At 39.7% G+C, this 21834-nt stretch overlaps 1 protein-coding gene across 2 annotated transcripts; it reads right to left on the reverse strand.

The window, feature by feature from the left end:
* Positions 1-350: 350 nt before the first annotated feature.
* On the reverse strand, positions 351-20665 carry draxina (dorsal inhibitory axon guidance protein a). Of its 2 annotated transcripts, none has more exons than XM_042402048.1 (7): positions 20476-20665; positions 9925-10442; positions 8572-8804; positions 4200-4320; positions 3148-3240; positions 2642-2731; positions 351-1613 (listed from the first exon to the last, which is right to left on the reverse strand). In XM_042402048.1, the coding sequence occupies exons 2-7, from the start codon at positions 10418-10420 to the stop codon at positions 1501-1503; spliced, it is 1146 nt and encodes a 381-aa protein (XP_042257982.1). In that variant the 5' UTR covers positions 10421-10442; positions 20476-20665; the 3' UTR covers positions 351-1500. The 2 variants fall into 2 exon arrangements, with proteins under 2 accessions (XP_042257982.1, XP_042257983.1); XM_042402049.1 differs by having other exon boundaries at positions 9925-10445.
* Positions 20666-21834: the final 1169 nt, after the last annotated feature.

Below are 21834 nucleotides of genomic sequence, written 5' to 3' on the forward strand. Positions count from 1 at the left end.
TCTTGCAAGATCTGTCCAATCTGACATGCTGCATGAAGGCTCACAACACAGCCTTCAGACTACACAGTGATGACGGGACAAAATAAAGTTGCAGGTTTACTCCCCACCAAAGTCATGTCCTCATTACTATTATATATTACAATAGTGTGATAATTTGTCAATATACTATATTGACATATAATATATTCTTCTGATGCAATGACATCTGTGAAAGTGGCCTTTTTAAGGGCTGAACATGAGCTTTTGGGACAAAAATGTATATATAGTGCGATGTAATTGTAATGTATTGTATGTAATTCATGCTAATGCCTAATAAAGATGAAGGTCAGTGTTACAAATATAGGCAGGTTTACACAGCAAAATGTTTATCCTAGTAAGTGTTTAATCATGAAAACGAAAAAAGGCAGAAAAACACAATATATAGACAAACATGTGTTTAAGTACAGTATAAATAAAACATATATTAAGACATGTAAAAGGACGGTCAAACAAGCATCTTTGTTTATCATACTACTGTTAAGTACATTTTGAAGAGTAGTGGTATCAATTTTTTAAAAAAGCTGTTGGCAATTTAAACACATTCATATTTACAAATGAGGAGAGCAGACTGGTTCAAACTGCATTCACAGACGGTTTTTAGCATTTGTTTAGAGAGCCCGATGAACAGGGTGCTAGGAAACAAAACACAGCAGAAAGGTTCATACAGTCACAGAAAGTATTTTTATGTCATTTCTGTGAGTGACGACTTACTTCACTCAATCTGAATAATCCTGAAGCAGTAAACGTCACCTGTCTGGGACTCCGAGCACATTGAACCAATACTAAAAAACCTTTGCAAACATTGTTTGATTCAGGTCAGCAAGACAGAGACACTTAGATGCAGGAGAGACTGTGAGAGACATTTGAAGAAAAGTTTTCCAAACCTCACACACACGGAGTGCTCAAAATGAAACAAAATCCATACTAACCATAGTTGCAGTGAGTATTAATACATGTATTAACAAGGTGTTGTTTACAAATTTTACTCAGTGATGTGTCACCAGCCAAGTGAATCTTTTCTACCAATTTAAAATTAAAAAACAAACAAAATTGCAAAAAAAAAGAAGGTTAATATGGACTGAGTGAGTTTTGGAAAGCCCCTCTTTCTGTTTTACTTCAACACGTGTACACAATGTTTTTTTTCAGTGAAAAAAAACAAATTAAAACTGATTTATGGATTCTAAATGAAAAAAATAAAACGCTTAAAGATGGCGACTTGTTGGATTAGGATGTGTGACTCATCCCACAATCTTACCTGTTGACAGCATTTCTATTTTATGGCATTTGGAGGCTTTACATTATGGGATCGATTTGAAAAACCAGCAAGCCGTCACCTTTAAGCACTTGGTCCGTTAGCAGTGTTGTGTGATGTGTGTTGGCTGCTCTGTCTTCTGTGGTAATAGGGCCATTTTTCCCGTTCCTCCTCCTTGAAGCTTCTCATTCTTGTCTCCCACCTCTTCCTCAGATGGTGATGAAGCCTCCTTGGTCACTGCTGACCGACTCTGGCACCACACAGCGACCCCTCCTCCTGGTCACACGCCGCTTACGGTGGAATTTAGCATAACAACGAAACCCTGAAAGATCATAAATAACATGTTACCTGAATAGATTAAACAGATGGATTTGCTGTACTGGAAGTTAACATGAATACATCGGATGAACCGCAGGGCTTCAAACCTGCATTAAGTGACTTTTTGGCCACTTGGGGGCAGTGAAAACAGGTTGTAAACACAACACTGACATATGATCAACTTTTAAGTTGATATGTTGAACTTAATAGCAAACAGTTGCTTATTTACACACCCAGCAGCATCTCTACCAACTCCTGAGGGAAATATCTGGCTCTTTAGCTGCAAAATGCTCCACTATGTTCACCAGCTAGTTGCTAACTTTGTCTGTTTGCCGTTTGGTGCTGAGCAGGTAGTGTACAGTGAGTTTTTAGAGCTTTTTCTCTAAAAACAGCTGCCTGCCGCAGCCAAAAACAACGCTATGAGAGCAGTGAGAGTGAATCAAAACAGTAAAGTTGCAGCCGGATAGCTAAACAATGGGCTAAAACTCACTATAAAGCTCCATAAAGCCGAGGGGAGCTGCAGAATCACTGATAATTCTCTAGGTTAATCACTACAAGCGACGCCTCTGGCATTACACACTGTCATTTGACTGTTCTTATAAAAAAAAATCGATTATAGGTGCTTTAAATGTAGAAGCGCAAACACTTTCCTTGAGTAAAATATTTCCTGTTTCAGTTCACATAAACAGCAGAATCTGCAGTGATATAAACCCATCTGAGTTAATCAACCACCTTTAAATATTGATGAAGCCTGACCCCAGAGTGATATCAGCTACACTAGGACATTTTCTGTGTACCACTACATCACTTAGCCACTAATTTAGGTCACTAGGGGGACCTCTGCTCATCATCACTTTTTAAAATCTTAATAATAAACAATGAGACTTGGGAGAATGATTGAAATGCACAACTGCACGTGAAAAGAATTATTTTTCTTGCTAAACCTTCTACCAATATGAGAACTAGCGGTGGCTTGTTTCACATGACACTGTTAAAACATCACATGACTATGACCACGTTCCCCTCACTCACCTTCCTCACACATGCAGTCATCATAGCACTTGTTGTTGAGGCCTCTGTTGTGAGGTTTACACTCATGTTGTCTCAGGTCACAACAAGAGCCTTCAATGGAACAACAAATAACATCGTTACAACCGAACACGTGACATTCTCATGTACAAAATTCATATTAAACACTGAAAAACCCATTCTTCTTATTATCTAAAATCACAAAGACAACTGCAAACCCTCAAGGACAGTATATTCTGCCCAAGTATGGACACTTAGCTGTGAATAAATGAATATGTTTTTGTTTTCTTTGTTTCATTTGTATAGAGAATGATTCACTGATGCCATTACACGATTTCTGCATGTTGAAGTTGCTGCTATTTGTGGATTTGCAAAGTTACCCAGTGCAGCTACAACATTTAAAAAAAATAATTAAAAATAATTTACCAAAATCCAGATTTTCAATCTTTATTTGGAGCATCACAGAGTTTTTTCTGTGATCAAGAACGACATGTGTGATGCAGACTGACCTGGGAGGCAGTCCAGGTGGTGGTCACATGGCTCGATCGCATCAGCGTCTGCAGTCACATTTCCACTGCTGAGATTCTTACTCCGCCTCTTGTCTGCAGCAAGAAAGAGACATTCTGCTATTTTTGGTGTGAGCTGAGATAATGTTTTAAGTGGATGACATCATTTGTGAAGACGTGTAAAGTCATCTAAACTCATGTTTGAAAGAGGAAGCTGTTTATATTTAAGCCACAGTCAAATACTTTTTGCATAATTCTGGTAAACACATGTTTATCACAGTTCAGATCACATATATCTGTTGTTATCCCCAAAAAGTAAAACAGAATTAATGTTTCACATGTAAAGTAGTATGGATTAAACATTTCAGGGACAGAGTTTAATTTCCTATAACTCAAACTGGTCACACAGTTAAGTCCCCACATTAGGGGTCACCAAAGCGTCACAGGGGATCACGAGGCCTTTTTGATTTTAAGGGCTGTGAGAAAACTTTTTTTTTTGATACATGTCTCAGTATTGAATTCATTTCTGTGAAGAAAAAAAACTAAATTAAAGTGTTATTTTAAAAATGTATCTCTGTATTTATTTAGAAAACTAAATAAAGATATAAACTTTGAAAATCTCATGAGAATAAGGACTTCTAAGCTTGTGCAGCAACCTAGCTAAATAGCCTAATCCTGCATTACAAAACTACGTAGTTAAAATGATCAAAGAGCTAATTGGAAAAATTGGCCAAGTGTTAAGGAGAAGTGAACACTAAATATATTGAGTGTTTCATTTGCTTTGAGAAATTGGTGAAATGAAATTATGAAACCGTGCAAGAGGAAAGTGGTAGTCGCTAGTGGTTACTGGCTACTTTGCATGCCACAAAGTGATATTAAAGTGCTATTACAAAACCATGACATCTGGGTTTTGGTTGAACAAATTATCAATAATGTAATATTTTACTTCCATATATAAAATAATCAGTTATAATAAGAATAATTTGAGTCGTCTTATTTCCACTAATCCTGGACCTTTTATGACGCCACCTTCACAGTTAAGGCTAGATACAGACCTTTCTTCCTGGAAGACGGCCAGGTATCCACAGGTTTCATGTCCTCATAGTCTGTCCAATCAAAGAGCGCCATGTCCAACGTTGGCATCACCTCTCCTTGCCCTTTTCCTCGTCCAGACCTCTGAAAAAGGAAACACCTTACGCTTCATAACTGTTATGGGGACATTTGCATTGAGGCAAATTACACTCTTGTTCTGTATGATAAATCCACACAGGACAGCTCAAACAAACACCTAATCCCATCTTCAATTAGTTTTAGCGTGCTGCGTAAGTTCTGCCTCCATGGTAACATTTAAAATATCTTATTTATTTATGTATTCAAAGACAATTGTGATCAGAATATGAAGATATGCATTAAAAACTAATCCTAAATTTGACACTATCCAGCATATGAGCCACTGTAGGGAATTCATTGGAGAGATCAATTCAGTCTTCTCAGATGAATGTTGAGTTACTTCAATTAAACCACAGCAGCAGTGGATGGCTATGGTTTGATTTGCTGACTGTGTTTTCCATTTGTATTGCAGGTAAACATGTTCGGGGTGTTTTCTTTATGAAACACATTGCGATGAGCAGCAGCGATGCTTCATTGATTCGTAAAACGCTCTCACTGAGACAACAAGAGAAAGCAGAGAGCTAAAAAACCAATCGATTGGTAACAGAGAATATGACTGCCCGCAGCGAGGAATACAAATATATTACAGCATTTGTATTGTTAATACATATACAGTATACAGAAATATTGATTGAAACATACGGGTCATTACACACAACTGCAGGCTGTATTTCTTGTTGATGAGGGCAGCTGGCAAATAATGCAGCCTGCAGGTGATCAGCAGACCTGAGGTAGACGTTGACATTAAGCTTTTTGTTCCTGTATTGTATGATTTTAATGATTTTAGTTTTGTAAATCATACAAATACATCGCTCATACAGTCCCACTAATATTTTGCTAACACCTGCTACTGCATTTGTAGTGTTTTTAGGGAACTTTACTTTAATTTGTGACTTTAGTCTTTTCTAAAAGAAAGTAGTTCAGACAGTTAATGTAGTCTTTGTGAGGAGTCTCTGAGGATTTTGTCCATTATTCACTGATGGTGCCAGGAATATAGGAAGGCAATGTAAGACAGTTGCTCCATTTACTTAACAGTGAATTAATCTCATTTTAATCTAACCTATTTACATTTAGTTTTGTCTAATGAAGCTTTGACGAAAGTTCAATGAGGAAGATCTCTTTATCTATGGGTATTGTCGCTATGAAAATCCCAACAATAATGATTTCTCCAGACGCTGTTCTTCAAATATGGTTGTAATTCTGCCATCAGTACAGGACTTTCTCTCCAACTTTCTCCACTTTCATCCTGTTTCATATAATAAAAATTACAGTCCAGGGTCCAGGTTTTAGACTTTAATACGTCATAAAGAAATATGGAACAACAAACTTGACTAATACATTTTAGAAGGTCTTAAAATAATCTAACTGCTCTAACACCTAAACACCCAGCACTGATGTGTAATCACCCCATGTCATTTTGTAGTAGTCATACTATTATTTACATATTTTTATGTGTTGTTTTACATTTCAAGATGCAGTTTTCCTGTGTGTAGTTTTCAAATACTACATGGATGGAAAAATGGATGCTTTCTCCTTGAAGTTGAAGTTGGACTCAGACATAAATCCACATAAAGGATGAAGTGTCATAATTTCAAATATTCTACCTCACTAAAATATTATTATTCAGATGACTGTCTGATGACATTGCTGTAAAACAAAACACTTTTGTGTATCGCTCTGCCTTAAGCTTCTGCAATAGAAGCCATAAACAAGTTACACTGTCATTTCCCTCATAGAGAGGAAACTAAGTAGAAATGTTAGACAGTATAATTAAGTCAGTTTCATGGGGAATATTTGGTTCCTGAAAGACATCCATCATAAAATACGCTCTTCATGAAAAGAGATCCATACTTGTTTCCTTTCACCCTTAGGATATAGCCCTGTATGGAGATATCAATTAGATTAATTGCAGAGGCCAACCAGCTAGTGTTCAGCTGCTCATTAAACCATCAACAGAAGATCGAACATTAATTACGAAGGCTTGCTGAGCGCTCGTGCCACTGAACCTCGGTTCAGGAAAGGCAGGAAAGGAATTTTTTCTTCTGCACCAGTCCAATAATACTTGAATTATTTCACTGTAAAGACATGAAACAGTCTCCTGGGCTCTCAGATGTTTTGGAAACCAAGCAGACAAACAGTCCAGTCTACAGTCATCAAACATGTTGACTGACCAGGGAAGTCACACAGACTTACTAAGACTCAGTTTGTAATGTCTCGACCAAGGGCTTCAAATTTGAGTGTTATATGTTAAATATCACTCACTCACTATCTTGCTGAATGTTAAAATAGTCCATTATTTTGTGGTGGATTGTAGTCCTGAGCAGGTAGGGGTACATACTTTCTGAATGTTTAAAGGTCTAGATTCAGACTTAGTTTACAGTTTAATTGAATGAAATCAGCAAAAGTGAAAATCAATAAAACTTGCTGAAAATGAGGATTAAGTAACTATAAGATGTTTAAAAAAAACTGTTCCCCTAATTGGACAACTGGTGGATGTAGTTATGACAGGCAGTGCCTAGCAGCGCCCAACATTAAATCCAACACTACATTAAATATAATGTTTAAAGGTGAGTTTAAAGTTTTTAAACATATTTTTCAGAGTAGGGCAGGAAGGGCTCCTGGAATCATAAGGATCATAATTCATATCTTTACTCTTGCTGTACCATCATTGCACATCACTACAGGATTAATTACATATTGTTCATATCCTGACCCTTCACAGTCTCCCCTCATAATTAGTCTCTGTACCGAACTTCTGAACTACAAATCTATTTTTCATTTAATAAATGCCTCATCAGTCATTAATAAATGGATGATTAATTCTTAATCAAGCTTTCAGAGAACAAAGAGAGTGTATTCTTTAGTTTTTTATGTTATGTTATTATTCTATGTTACATAAAACAGGAGACAGCCATCATGTTTTAAATGAATGTTAGTGTATGTGAAGAATGCAACACCATTTCTGAATGATGATGTTTTAATTAACACCCGCTATCTGCATAAATGTGTATCATCTGCACACATTTTTGAAATATTTCCTTTTTTGTGTATTCTGGGTCACTTTAGGAAAACACCAGGTTAAATGGTGTTTAGGATGTTTTTACTGCTCTCAAACATAAATATGGGTCAAATTTGACCTGAACAGCATGTAAGAGTTAAGAAAAACACCAGCTTTAAGTCTGTGAAGGCTCATCTCAGTCATCCAGGTGGTATGATGTCTAAAAAGCTGATTCTGAATCACTGGACTGGAGTGTTGATTGAAGACGTTTCAGTGTTTTTCTAGAGTTTCTTCAGCTTTAACAGTTGTAGAAATAATACTGGTTTTAGTAATAGGTGGACCTGTGCTAGTGGTGGGTGAAGTCATTTTATAAAGATAAATAGCGAGGTATGAATTCTTCTAAAGGAGCAAACAATCTTCAATCAAAACTCCAGCCCAGCTGTCTTCAGACAAACTCTCCTCAGTCTGCTTCCACTGGATAAACATCTCCTGTTTCCAGAAACATCTTTAGAAGTGTGTTTTCTTGAAGACCACTCCTCAACAAAACAACTGTCAATCAGACCGTATTGGCAATTCTGTAACTATGGCAGATTTTCTCTAAGAACGCTCTACAAGCTGTTGGGTGTTTTTCACAGCAGCTGTGACAAATATAAAAGCTTTCCTGACGTGGGCACTGGTTCAGTATCTGTTGACATGAGGTATCTTCTTGTCTTAAAGAGTCTCATTTGTGACAGTTCCAACTTGAAGAAGCCACAAGAAAACGTGTGATTTTTCCCCCCACACATAAGCATCGTGCTGGGTGAATGTGACAGGTGGCGAGTGGTGCCCCGTGCAGATTTTTCTGTGCGTGTGCCCACAGTCGGACACAAAAAGGACTCGGAGCTGTGTGTTCAACACATGCATTTCGTCCTGCCATGGTTTCTAATACAGGAACAGGAAGGTGGTTATAGAAATTGTGCTGCTAGACTCAACTGTGTGATTTTGATCCCAAAGGCATCGTTTTATTATACAGAACACGGTCATATCTATCACGGTGACCAAGAGCCAGCGAGTTTGGCCTGCTTGAGGATATTTTTCATAAGCAGCACTCTCAGGTTCTCACTGTAGAGAGTGTCATTTCCAAGATGAGCTATGAGGTTTGCGGCGGCATAACGGCAGTAATGGGGCCCATTTTCACTCTATTTCCCCTGCACACTGGAATCACACTGAGGCAGAACAGACGCAGCCTTTAATAAGCATTTGGGTTTCACTGGGGTTACCTGGGGTTTGGTGGAGGCCGGGGGCAGCGTTGGGGGATGCTCGTTCATCACCGTGGTAACCATAGAGGAGCCGGAGCCAAAGACGGCGGCGATGGGGGAGGGGGAGTCACTGGGCGGGGTCACAATGAGGGAGGGGGAGGCGGCGGAGGAGGCGGCAGAGGAGGTGGAGAGAGGCTCGTCGAACAGATCTCTGTCCTTCAACGCGGAGCTCAGCTCAGGCTCCGGAAGAAACCCTGGACGGGGGGAAAGAGAAAATATTGCACCTAAAATAACCACAAAATTTTGGGGGGGGGGGTAAATGTTTCCAAACCTCAAAAATCTTTACTTAGTTAATAAAGGCAATGATGTGTCCAGTCTAAATATTGGAAGATGTATATGGTCTATCATTCCTAAATGACTTATTGGGTCAATTCACCCAAATTACAAAAAACATGTATTCTCCCTGCAAACAATCTCAACACAAAGTCCATTCAGTTGCTGCTCTGGAGCTTTTGCTTGTATCACACAATCTACCTCAGCAGACCAGGTTTCACAGAATTGTAGATGTTCAAAATTCCATTGAAACCTCTATTGTCCGACATGGACAATTAGTATTTAAAGTGCTCGGAGGAAGTTTCAACATTTCCTTTGAAAAGCGGTCAAGTTTCACCCGCTGACAGAAGCTAAAGCTGCTGTTTCCAAGGGCTAGAATGAACTTTTGCTTTGTATTTGGCCATGTTTTGAGGTATCTGTCTCTGAGTTTTCTGCCACCACCACAATACAGCGGAGATCAATAGAATTACATTTGTGATCCTCACAGGACTGAAAAGTCACATTAAAAAAAAAAGCAGAAGCAAAGAAACAGTGTCCCTGTTATCCTGGATAATCCATGGCCTTGCTGTCAACAGTTTTCACTGAAACTATAAATTCTGTAGAAAGTAGTCCCAAAACAACTGTTCACAGTAAAGTCTGTGCACCACAAATACAATTCAATTCACCTCAGTTGTATTAAGTCGAGTTAGAAAATGCCTTTTTTGAAACTAATCTGGGTCCATCCCTGTTTGTCTTACTTTTTTCAACAGCAGACATTTTGACTTGTCATAGTAGGAAAAGCACAGGTGTTACTAATAACATTAACGTTCGGATTCAAGTGTCCCAGTAAGCCATGACAGTATCTGACACACTGGCATACACAAACCCGGACCCTGAAATTGATTATTTACACCTGTGGTTTTCCTACTGTGACAGGTCAAAATGTCCTCTGTGAAAAATACCTACAGCTCCCTCTTGTTTGTCCAACACTGGAAGCAGCTGTGGAGAATTTGTTAGAGAGAGGATCTACTTTTTGTATGTCTGGATCTGCTGACAGCTCACCTTTTCCATGTCGCCCCTTGTCACGTCGACTCCCTTGTCTCCTGTGCTCAAAGTGGTGTCCATGTCCAGACCCATGTCCATGCCCCCTCCCCTTGCGTGTCCCCAGAAGTTGGTTATCCCGGGCCTGCGATGGAGTCTTCATGCCCATGCGAACTCTGTCTCTGTCCCTGCCTGGGCCCATCTCCAGTCTCACTGGGCTCAGACCCTCCAGGCCTGTCCCATCATCCTCAGGCCTGGCCAGGGGATGCAGGGGCCTGTGAGAGAGCAGCCCGGCTCCGCCCTGGGCACCGCGTGTCCCCTGGCTCCCGTGCCCTCCACGGCCCCTGCTGTAACCGTGGGCCTGTAGACCTTGCAGAGGGTGCTGTAGGGCATTGCTGCCACCTGCTGAGGTCTGCGCCTGTCTCCTCTTGCTGTGAGGAGCTCCGGGCTCAGCGCTGTGTGATGGTGCCAGGATGGCAAACAGGAACACCAGGAACAGACTCCAGGAGAGAGCCATTGTTTGTAAAGTACAACGCCACCTGCTGGGAAGAGAAAATGCATCTTAATACTGCACATATGTACTGTGTAATTAGATTCAGATAACAGGTACTGAAACAAAAGATAGATTTCATCAGCAATGGTGATTATTTAGAAAACTCTGGTAAGTTTCTCCTGAGCAAACTAGTTTAGAAGGATTATATCTAGTACATCCGATGACTTGTTGAAGTTCATGTACAGTATAGGAATTTTACAACACATCATCACAGACACAACAAGCAGAATTTACTTTTGGTAAAATCTATGGTTAAAACCTTCTGTTGCTCTCTTAAAAAGAAAGATAGACTCCACTAAAAAATCTGTTTTTTTGAGTATTAAAGTACTCCCTAATTTCCTGCAGTAGTAACATGCAGAAGTAACATTGGCTATTGGTGAAAACAAGAAAGAAAACAATTCGTTGGGACATATTGAACATCTTTATCTTATCAATGGTAGAGAATTGGATTACATTGCAGGAGCTGTCTGAGAAAGCTTTATGGACATTTTGAAACGTTTTTTTTTTCTTGCTGTGAATTTTGAGGTCCATTAGGCTAACAGCTAGCAGCTATAGTTTATTAAATCCAAGAAAACTACAAACTTTTCAGAGGTTTGATACTCAAACAATATATTTTTAGCGGAGTATTCCTTCAAGGCAGTATTGATGGCTATGGAGTGAATTGCCACTACTTAGGAGTCCAGTATTAGTGTTAGCTTCTCTACTACAGCTTTGGGGTATTTTGGCCCACAGATTAACAACAAATTAGAACTACAAATTAGCTTGTGATTATCTGTCTCTCCCCTGAATTAAATAATAACATTGAAGTAGTAATAAAAAATAAATACATGACATTTCTTCTGTAAAAATAAGTCACATAAATTGATGTAACCTCCCTCTAGGAGACAACCCTCAGTTAGCTTCAAAGCTGTTTTATGCAGAACGTCTATCTGAAACCACTAATGTATTGTAGTAGTACCGAGTATTGTACTGTAGATGTGTTCTCTACTCTTCTGTATTCATTCTTCTACAACCCCATCCTTCCATTTCAGATTGCATCTCTCGGCCTCTTGAGCGAGCCCATTTATCTGGACTTGGTAGGTTTGAGGAGGTGATAAGAGATGGACAAACACTTGTGCGTCTTTCTAGAAATGACTTCCGAGCTATCATTCCTGTACCTTCACGCCTTACTCACAATGAGATACTGCACCGTGCACATCTTTCATCACTGCCTATTCAAAGGCCCTCCAACCGTTCCTTTCATTACAAAAGTCAACATATCTGCAAGGTGTGACTGAACTGAAATATGAGGTTCAGTATATCTGCATTAAAAGCCCCGCGCCTTGTCCAAACATGAATAAAATGATAGCGGTGAATCCGAAAACCAAGGCGCTGGGGAGGAAGGAATTTTTTCTTTTTTATTCTCAGCTCAATCGACCACCATACCGAATCGCATGGTAGCCCTGGTCCTGTTTAAATTGTAGTTTATTTACTTTCATAATGACATTTCCTTGTATTTTGAGTTATGTTGACATGAGGAAAGCACAGAAAGTTATATATCTTGCATGGGTGATACAAATGTTATTTGAAATACTACAGTATTTACAGTATGAGACTATTTTTCTAATGTCACAATATGTAAAATGTATAAAAAATTGATGTTTAATGCAGTGAACTTGTTGTGCATTACATTAACAAGACTCATGTTAAACAAAAACCTAAATAACTATTTTTGTGTTTTTTTATTCTAATTTGCTTGAAATCATTTATATTAAGAAATCATTCATACAGAAATAGTAAGTTAAGTAATTTTATATGCTCAAAAGGGAGATATAGTAAGAAAATATCCAAATTTAACTGATAGATGATACCATGATATGATGATTATATCGATATAATACTTTTCCACTAAATCTCTATATTTTATATATACACCACTATGCTTTATTCACCTCAGCCTTCATCAAGGTGTCTGAGGTGGTCTCTGGTTTCCTTATATACAATCCACTGAGCAATCATGTGACTTGTAGAGCACCATAATGTACAAAACAACAATATCATCATCTTTTAAAAACAAAATACCATATTAGCGCCTCCTTTTAAGGACAGGGTGACTGAGTTAGGAAAGGTGGCTGCATATGAAAGGATGGAGGAAGAATTTATTTATTTTTTTATTTGTTCAGAATTGTATTTTCTCCTTTGCTTATTTGTAAGCGAGCCACTTTATATGTTGGTGGACTCTTCTTGTTTTCCATTCGGGTGGGATGGGAAGGGGATGCTCTGGTTTGAGATAGACTGCATAATTTTACTGTCGCACAGCACTGATGTTATATTGCAAAAATGTTTGGTGACATGAATAAAGCAGAGTGTACTGAAGAGGAGTTGTGTGACATGTTTTTTAATTTGCATTGAAGCCGCACTGGTCTCGCTGTGCGTGTGTCCTCAAAGTTAGAAAATATTTAATTACTGCCATGTCCAATTTTCTGTCCAATTTTCTACCCAATTTTCTGCCTTTTTTTAATTCATAATATCAGATAAGGCAACACCAGTTCTTCTCATTTTAAAAACTCTGTCTTTTCATGTAAGATGACAGGAAGATGGTTGTTTCTTAATATGATAAGGCCACTTTAATAGGCTGAGACAATCCATTGCCAGAGACACACAAAGCCATTATGGTGCTGTGGCAGGCGACTCCTTTGTGTTAAAAGACAAACGGCGGTGCTGGGCATACAGAAAATCAATGAGGGAGAAGTATTGAGCTGCTGGTGATGGTTTGTGTGTGTGTGTTTGTGTGTGTGTGCTCATGTGTACACATCTGTGAGGAGGTAGAGTCAGGGGGGTTGATAAGGTCTCTGCTCTTTCATCACACTGATATACACCAAGTTGAAAACACACACCCATGGGTTTACAGTGGGTTATTTAGTTATTTCTAAGAATGGGACAGAGGTGGCAGGTTGTGTGTATATGTGTGTGTGTGTGTGTGTGTGTGTGGCATGGAGAGGATGCTGGCGATGTCAGGGGAAATTTACAGTGCTAGTGCGGGCAGCTCCCTGGAGGATTTAGAGGCAGACTGCGTCGGTTGGCCTCTGGGAGTTCGACCAGCTGTGCAGTTTGCAAACAAGAGAGCGTGAGGATGGCTGCTGAGGTGAGACCTTTATCTCCACACAGGCCTTCAGGGTGTCAGGGGGGGAGGGCAGTCGGCCGTGTCACGCACAAAGTGTTTAGCTGGGATTACACTCTGTCTGTTTGACACATGAGGTGCTGCTGGTGTCAAGCGGCCTGGACACTGTGCAGCCAAAAGGGTGATTTAGAAAGAAAACATTCAAACTTATGGAGGACAGTCTGCGTGATCACATCTCCAGAGTCCTCAATATATTGTACAGTATATTACAGGAATAGCTTGACATGTTGGGAAATATGCTCAGTCACTTTCTGGCTGAGATTTAGATGAGAAGACACCACTCTTATGAGACATATAAAAATACTTTGAATAGTATGGTTTTCCACAAAAAAGTACAATTACCTATATAGAAATGATTAAAATTACACCTTCTTCCTCAATAAAAATCCAGAATCTATGAACGTGTAAATATTTTTCATTTAAAAAGACACAAGACGTCTCCTGCTTCACTGTAAAGTCTGTTCTCAGCGTCTGTGCACTGGAGGCTTCGGGTTTCCACATCACACTTGTTTAAATTGCATATTGGTCCAGGATTAGCTCCAAACTACTTGTGATGTCACAAATCATGCTCATAGGTCCACTCCTTAAAATTGGATTTTCAATGAGCTCATCTGCTGAACTTTCCACTTTCAGCAGATGAATGTGAAAACAGTGAAGTTCGAACATCCAACTGAAGGAATAAGTAGAAAAACACATTTTTAACTAGAGAGGAACTTTAATTATGAGACAACAGACAGCAGCTGGTTAGCTTAGCTTAGCACAAAGACTGGAAACAAGCTCTGTCCGAATGTAATAAAATTTGCTAACCAGCACCTCTGAAGCTCACTAATTAATAGATTATAAATCGTCAATTTAACCTGAACAAAAAACAGAAATGTGAAAATGACAAGTTTACCGTTGGTTAAGTGCATGACTATTTCCTGGCACAGTCATTTCCTTTGATCTTGTTAAAACTACAATGTGTCTAAAGCTGCAACTAACAATTCATTGTTGATTCATCAGCAGATTATTTTATGTAAATGTGTAATTTTTACACTTTTTATAGCTTTTTTTACAATGAATAAGTAAAAACTGGGTTTCTTTCAAATATTAGATATTAATAATATAGATTTCCAACTCCTTTGATGTAGAACAAGATTCAGGAGATTTTTTTTCTTCAGTGATAGTGATTCAAATGGTTGATCCATTCATTCCTTGTCTATAACTGCTTATCTCATTTAGGATTAATATTCCAAATGTGTACAGAAAAAGAACCAAGATGATAGCAGGAGCTGAAAACGCCAAAGTGATATGACCCTACAAAAAATTAATTTCCGCAACTTAAAAGAAAGCTGTGACGCCTCCTTAGAAACAGAATGCACCCTGCATCAACCCCATCAAACCTCAGGCCTGAATAGACCTGTCAAGGCAAGCGGTGATGGAGGGGGACTAAGTATCTCCTCACAGCAGTACCCTGTTTTCCTCTCGCAGACTTTCATGTGCCGCTAACAGGTGGTCCTTTGAGGAACATAGGATGGGGGCGATAATGGAGCACTCTGGGTGGCATTCTGGGTTTTAAGCACAGTCTCTCATGTGTGATAAACAATCTCCGCAAACAACACAGCCTCCTGCCAGAGCCTGTATTATACATGGCTGTGTGTTGTAGGTAGGGCACAGCAGGGTGAGCATCTGCTACTGAGGCGATGGGAGGCCAAACGAGTGGCCTGGAACTGACGAGTTTCATTCTCAAATGAGATAATCCACCACTGAACAGCAAATTTAAACAGACTGATACTGTACGGCAGAGCTGAAACAAATTACGTTCAGACTTAAGCTTTAAGGGTGTCGGAATAGTTCTTAATTTACAGAATAAAAACATGTTAAAGACCCTGAAAACATATTTTGATGGTGTCTTAAATGATTGCGACATTTTCTGACACAGAGGATATTTCTGTCTGTGCTGTTTTTATCTGAAATCTTTCTCACTGGTCCAAAAAGGGTGAGGCTCTGTTAGTAAAATGTGATATGGGCATATTTCCGTGCAGAATCAGATTTTGATTTATCAATATTTTTAATCAAAATTTGGTGACAGCCGTGGAGTTTGACTAATGTTGTCATTTAAATGTGATAAAAGTACACCAACACAGTTCTCAAGAAGAAGATTAGCTTCATTTTTTTGTGTGTGTGTTAAACTCTTAAAGGGGACATTTAATGCTTATTCTGGTTTTATATTATTTATATACTGTTATGATGTCAGATGAGAACATGGTCAAAGTTCCAAAACTTGAGTTTAATGCATGTGGAAATGCTCCCTGAAAGTCAGAAGTAAGTTTAACAACATACTGAACATTGGATCCTTTTCCTTTTGACGCACTGACCAGCAAAGTTCACACATTGTTTTACCTTCCAAAAAAATCAATACAGAGCCTTTTCAAATATGAATGTTGGACTTCAAGGAAAGGAATTTACTATAATTGCAAAGACTGCAGAGCACTGGATCATGTGATGCACTCTGAGGGTCCCTTTTCAATTTAACCTATTCTTTAATTCTTTAAAATCCACATACTGAAACAAGTTTGAAATAACTTCAAAAACTGGACACTTGCAGCTAATGATAATGTTTTTATGAAAACATTCTCCAACTTGACAACAGATTTCATTTTCTTTATCGAATAATAATGTGCTTCAGCTTTTAAAATGACTTTGTTGCTCCTAGTTTGTCCTAGTCCTAGTATGTTGTTATGTAATTATTTAACTCCATTCACAACTTTAAAATAGCACCAATGATCAAAGCTACTTACAACCAAATAGAGCAACAGGAGAAAGGAAGCAGCCAAAAAAATGGTGGTAATGTTGTTAACAGAATTGAATACAGCACTATTCAATAAAAAAATATGTGTGTGTCACATGGTCTGTATGTGTCGTTGCACTAACACAAGTTCAGCATACACACTTTTACAGTTGGCTGTTTAGGTGTGTCTTGAATCAGGACATCCTCTATGAAGTGGAGAGGAATTTACAGTGCAAAAGTATAACTGCCTAAAAACCAACAATTACAACTTTTTAAAAGACGCATTACACATCGTGGACACCTTTATATCTGACTTTTGACCTTGGTCTGCGTTTTTGTTCCGAACCTCAGATCTTGAGGTTGTATTGTTAAGTTGATGGATATCTAAACTCAGCAGAGATAGCATCTACTGCGGTATAAAATATAATGAAATCATAAAATCAATCCTATATTTTTAGGAAGCCAGAGCAGGGAAGCTAAAACGGTTTACATTTCGTTGAAAACACAATAAATGTGTGTGCCAGAAGCTTTTATAACCTTACGCTGTGAGACGGCCACCAGGGAGACATGAATCATAAAGAGAGTGAGATAAGTATGAAGTGATAGGTAATCTTGCAAGAAATTACAAAGGGGGGCACTACTGAAGGGCTGGATGATTAAGCTCTGATGAGATCAGAGACCTCTCTCCGGTCTGCGATCCACTGGTCAGTCCCTTAAGCATGGCAGCGCTTCTGCAACACACTTATTATAAAAATATACTTAACAGCGAGCGCATCCGGATCTGTAGCAGAGATGAGGAAGGTGAGCAGGAAAAACACTGCTATTAAACTGCTGTATCTTTAAGCTTCACCTGCTGTGACACCAAACCTCCAGGAGCCATCTGCTCCTGTTGTTTTATCTTTCATAGCAACCAGCGGGGCCATAAGGATCCAGCAAACAAAGACTCCAGAAACAGGCTGTTGAAGCAGGGCTGTCATGTCAGCCAGAGGCCACCTTCAAGACTCCTCTCTTCTCCTGGCCACATACAGAGATCAGAGGAGATGTTATCTACTGGAGCAGAGAGTCGTCAACTACGTATTAATCAAGGCTTATGAGCACATACTAAATTTGCACATTTACTATAAGCTGTCAAACAGGACCTACAGGTTACTGTAGTAGCGTGTGGCTGCGCAGGAATAAGCTAAATCTGTCCTTTTAGTTGCATGGCTCACTGAGCAGCAGAGTAAGTATCTGCCTTAAACAAGCATGGCAGATAATAAGAAAAATGCATGATTAAATATGATATATGACAAAGAGAAATAAACGGTATCTTTTTTTCGTCTGGCACAGATACAATTCAGCTTTGCTTGAAACAGAGCCAGTCCTCTTTGTCGTCAAGTAATAATGCAGAATATTTGATGCATGAACACTTACTTTTATATCTCTCATCTCTGGTAAAAATAAGTCTAATTTACAGCACCAAATCATCATAAAAATCAGCTTAATAACAGGCACCCAAATTACAGCTCCAGTTAATGCCTCTGCATAATAAACACCTCTGCCAAGACGCAGTTAACACCGTAAAACTTCATTTCCTTGAGGGCCAATACTACTGACTTCAGCAATATAAAAATTGCTTTGTCTCCCAAAATCCGCCGCAGACAATATCAGTGGGATTCACACATCGACTGGGAGGTTTTTTGCAGCTTTTAGGTGTGTATTGGATGGTGAAGGCCCCTGGAAGCAACACAGGGTGATAAAAAACAAGAGCCATAAGGAAGGTCCATCTGTCAGCAAGTGAGCCGGAGCAGAGAGCGGGGAGACACAAAATGATTCAGTGGTAATTTGGTCGCAGGTACCAACAGATGTGGGGTGAGACCAGAACATTGTCACTGATGCATGGTAACATCAGCATCATCCTGCGACGTGGTCCTTATCTCCCTTTTGAATGCGCTCACACACATACACACACACACACACATCCACACTCTCATAGACTTTCCCTCTATAACAATCAACGCACGCACACAAATACACACTCACAGCGGGGGGGAACCTCCTCCAGACACCCACATAGAGGCATGTTCCAAAAATGCTGTGAGACACAAACAGCACCAGAAGCACAGCAAGAGGCATCCCACAGAGAGGAAAGAGAATGAGAGAGACAAAAGGGAGGAGGAGGAGGAGGAGGAGGAGTGAGGAGGAGGAAGGGGGGAGAAACTGAGAGGAAAGGAGAAAATAAGATGTAATTCTGTGAGAGAGGAGAGGAGAGGGAGGGAAAGAAAGGAGTGAGATGTGAGGGAGGGAGAGGAGAGGAGAGGAGAGAAACTGAAATCAAAGCAGGAGAGAGAGGAAAACAGAGGGAGGATTTATCCTGTCTTAATTAGAACAAAGTGTCGGTGGCATCTTTCATTTCGTGGCAGATAAGGACACCATCTGAATCCCCTCTAACACAGAAAATGACAAAAGCGTTTGGCTTTTGAAAGCGACAACAAAACTTGCTAAACGTTGCTAACCCGTGAAATCTGGACACCTGGGTCTGTATCTGGACGTTCCGCCTGGGAACAGTTTGACCGGTCAGCGGGGGGGAAGTGCTCCTGTTTAGAAATGATCAAGTGAAGCATGCAAACGCATTATATGAACCCCCAAAGTTTCTCCCTCCTTTTGATAGAAACGGATGGCGTTGACTGCCTGCCAATGTTGAAAGAGACTTGATCAAACAGATGCAGCCACGCTTGGCAGTGACGTTCAAGGCGAGTTTCACACCGTGGTGAGGAGACTGGATGGATGTTTAGCAATGTAGCCCTTTTTTTTGGCTGAAAATCAAAATCTGGGCAAAAGAAATAAAGAGACTTGCATGTGTAATGACTGAAAGGACAAAATTGTGGCACTTTCAAGATTGTTTAAATCCTCTTTTTTGGGCCATTTTTAGACTGGATCCTCTGTATCTTTGAGATGAATGATGAAAATTCAGAAGATTTCCCTACAAAATTGATAGTTTGAGGTTTTTTTGGAGAATACTATTTCCCTGTGAACATCAAATGATGTCAGCGTGTCCTTAGGTTATCTTTTTATTTTCATATGATTCACTTATTAGTGAATCTGAGCTTTGTTTTGGCCTGAGGTCTACTCACTGTGGGGTATCTCCCCACTCCTTCTGATCACGTCTAATGCCTCCCTGCTGATTGACTTGCAATTAATTAACATCAGCTCGTTAATGTGAGTCCACAAATATTGCTCCTTTGCAGTGTGTTTCACTTTTAATTGCATGGTGTCACACTGAGAATCCCAACTTTAATCTCCTGCCTCCCTACCTTTATCTCTCTCTCTCTCTCTCCCTCTCTCTCTCTCTCTCTCTCACACACACACACACACACACACACACAACCACACGCATACACACACGCACGCACGCGCGCGCGTTCGCTCCCCCTTTGTTGTGCAGTGGGCAACAATGTGCTGTCAAGAAGAGATAATCGCTGCAATCATTTCTGATTCTCCTCACCATTCATCCGATACATTCCTTTGTGATGTCGATCTGATTTCAGAGCATGACAGCAGGAGACACCGCCATCACAAAAGTTAAATTGATTATCGGGGTTAAATCTGTTTTTCCGGTTCAAACCAAATCTAATTTGCTGTTTGCAAACAGTCCTCGTTGCTATCAGCCATCTGTGTTGAGCGACACTATCTCTCTGCAAGTCAAATGGCATTTTTTTTTATCAGAGAAATAGGGAAGGATACATCTGCATTAATTAAGTTATTAACTTTTGGAACATTATTAGGATGAAACAGCGGTGCATTTTTCCGCACAGGTGGATAATCAGATGTAACAGGAGGCTAATTGAATTATTTGTAGTAAACCTACATTTTTTTAAATAATGATTCTAGTCAATTACAGCTACAGAACTGAGAACTATAGATAATCTATTGTAGTCTATTGATAGCATTAAAATAGCCTGCGGCACACGGGGGGTATAAAATACCGCACAACAAGATAAAGTCACTGTAAAGTGATTTGTGCAGCATTTTCCGTTGTGAATTAAGAAGAAACCCACAGAACCAATCACTTGAGAATAATCCAATTAGTAGATAAAGAGAAAGCCATACCCGCGTTTGTTTGTGGTTGTTGTTGTTTTCCTTTGATGTTGTTTAAGGTTTGAGTAACAGCTCAGTCATATGGCTGCAGGCTGACAGCGGACAGGACCGAAACACAGCGCAGCAGCAGCAGCAGCAACAGCAGCGGCAGCAGCACCTCTGTAGTCCGCTCTCCGTGCACCCCGGGATGTGCCGTGCATCCGGACTGTCTTCTGCTTCTTATGAGGAGGAGAGTCACCGGCTCCGGCTGCGCGCTCCCGAGTGCGCGTCCGCGTCAGTCTGGCTGCCTGGTGGTCTGTCGGCGGGGCCAGCAGGTGAGACAAGGACAGAGGGAGAAAGTATCGACAGTAGTATTGACATTAGTATCAGCGCGTTTGCCATTTTCTTGACAGTCAGACCGAGATAAGAGATTTTTCATCATAAGGTTTTACTTTTTTCACAGCTTAAAAAGTGTTCCTCGTGATTGTCACCTCAGACATCCACAGTGTTTGAAAGTCCAAAAACTCCTCAAGTTGAACTTTACAAAATGTGTTTCAAATCATAAATGATTTGCTCCAAAATACCCTCAATGGACAAACTCCACATACTTTTATGTAGATTTAATCTGGGGGCGTTTCTTGTGGTTTGGTCCTTTGTTTCAGTATACAATAATATTTTAGACAGTAGTGTGTATGTAATGTGTGACAATTTGAGGAAGGCCCTTTCCTTTTTCAACATTATAATAATTCATGAATGTGATTAACTGAGAAATGGCTTCGCCGAATCTGGGCAACCGATGCCCTGACCTCAACCCAATCAAACTGGCCATAGGAAGGATTTTAGAAATACTGGACTGAGGTCATGTGCTCCCAAACCCCACTCTCACACACTCAAAAGATTCTGACCAAAAATCAAGAAGGTCACTGAATTACTTGCATTTGTATTTTCTTTTTTTTCCCCCTCAATATTTTCTGTTACTTTCTGTAAGTTTTTTTTTTCTGAATTCTGTCTGAATTGTGTTTAAAAGCCTTCTCCACATTACCAGGAAAAAAAATCCAGGTTGCAACAAAATTCACAAAATCAAGAAATAAGTGTCCTCAGTCAGACCTCATTGCCCAACATCAGTGTTGGACTTCTCCAGGCTCCAGCATCTGGTGGAAAGGGTTAAAAGAAGAGTAAAGGCTGTTATATCGATGCTGATGGTTTTGGAATGAGTATGTACACATACTAATGTAATGGATGTCCACATACTTTTGGCCATGCAGTGTATCATGTCAGACCAGAACTGAAGGGTTTCATTTCTGAAATCTAAATCAATTCTTTGCCCTTTGAGAGGAATAATAAATGTACCAGAGTGTTTATGGCTCGATGTATGCAAAACAGACAACTGCA

This window comes from Thunnus maccoyii, chromosome 3, assembly GCF_910596095.1.
Source record: "Thunnus maccoyii chromosome 3, fThuMac1.1, whole genome shotgun sequence".
In the NCBI taxonomy this organism is placed as follows: domain Eukaryota; kingdom Metazoa; phylum Chordata; class Actinopteri; order Scombriformes; family Scombridae; genus Thunnus; species Thunnus maccoyii.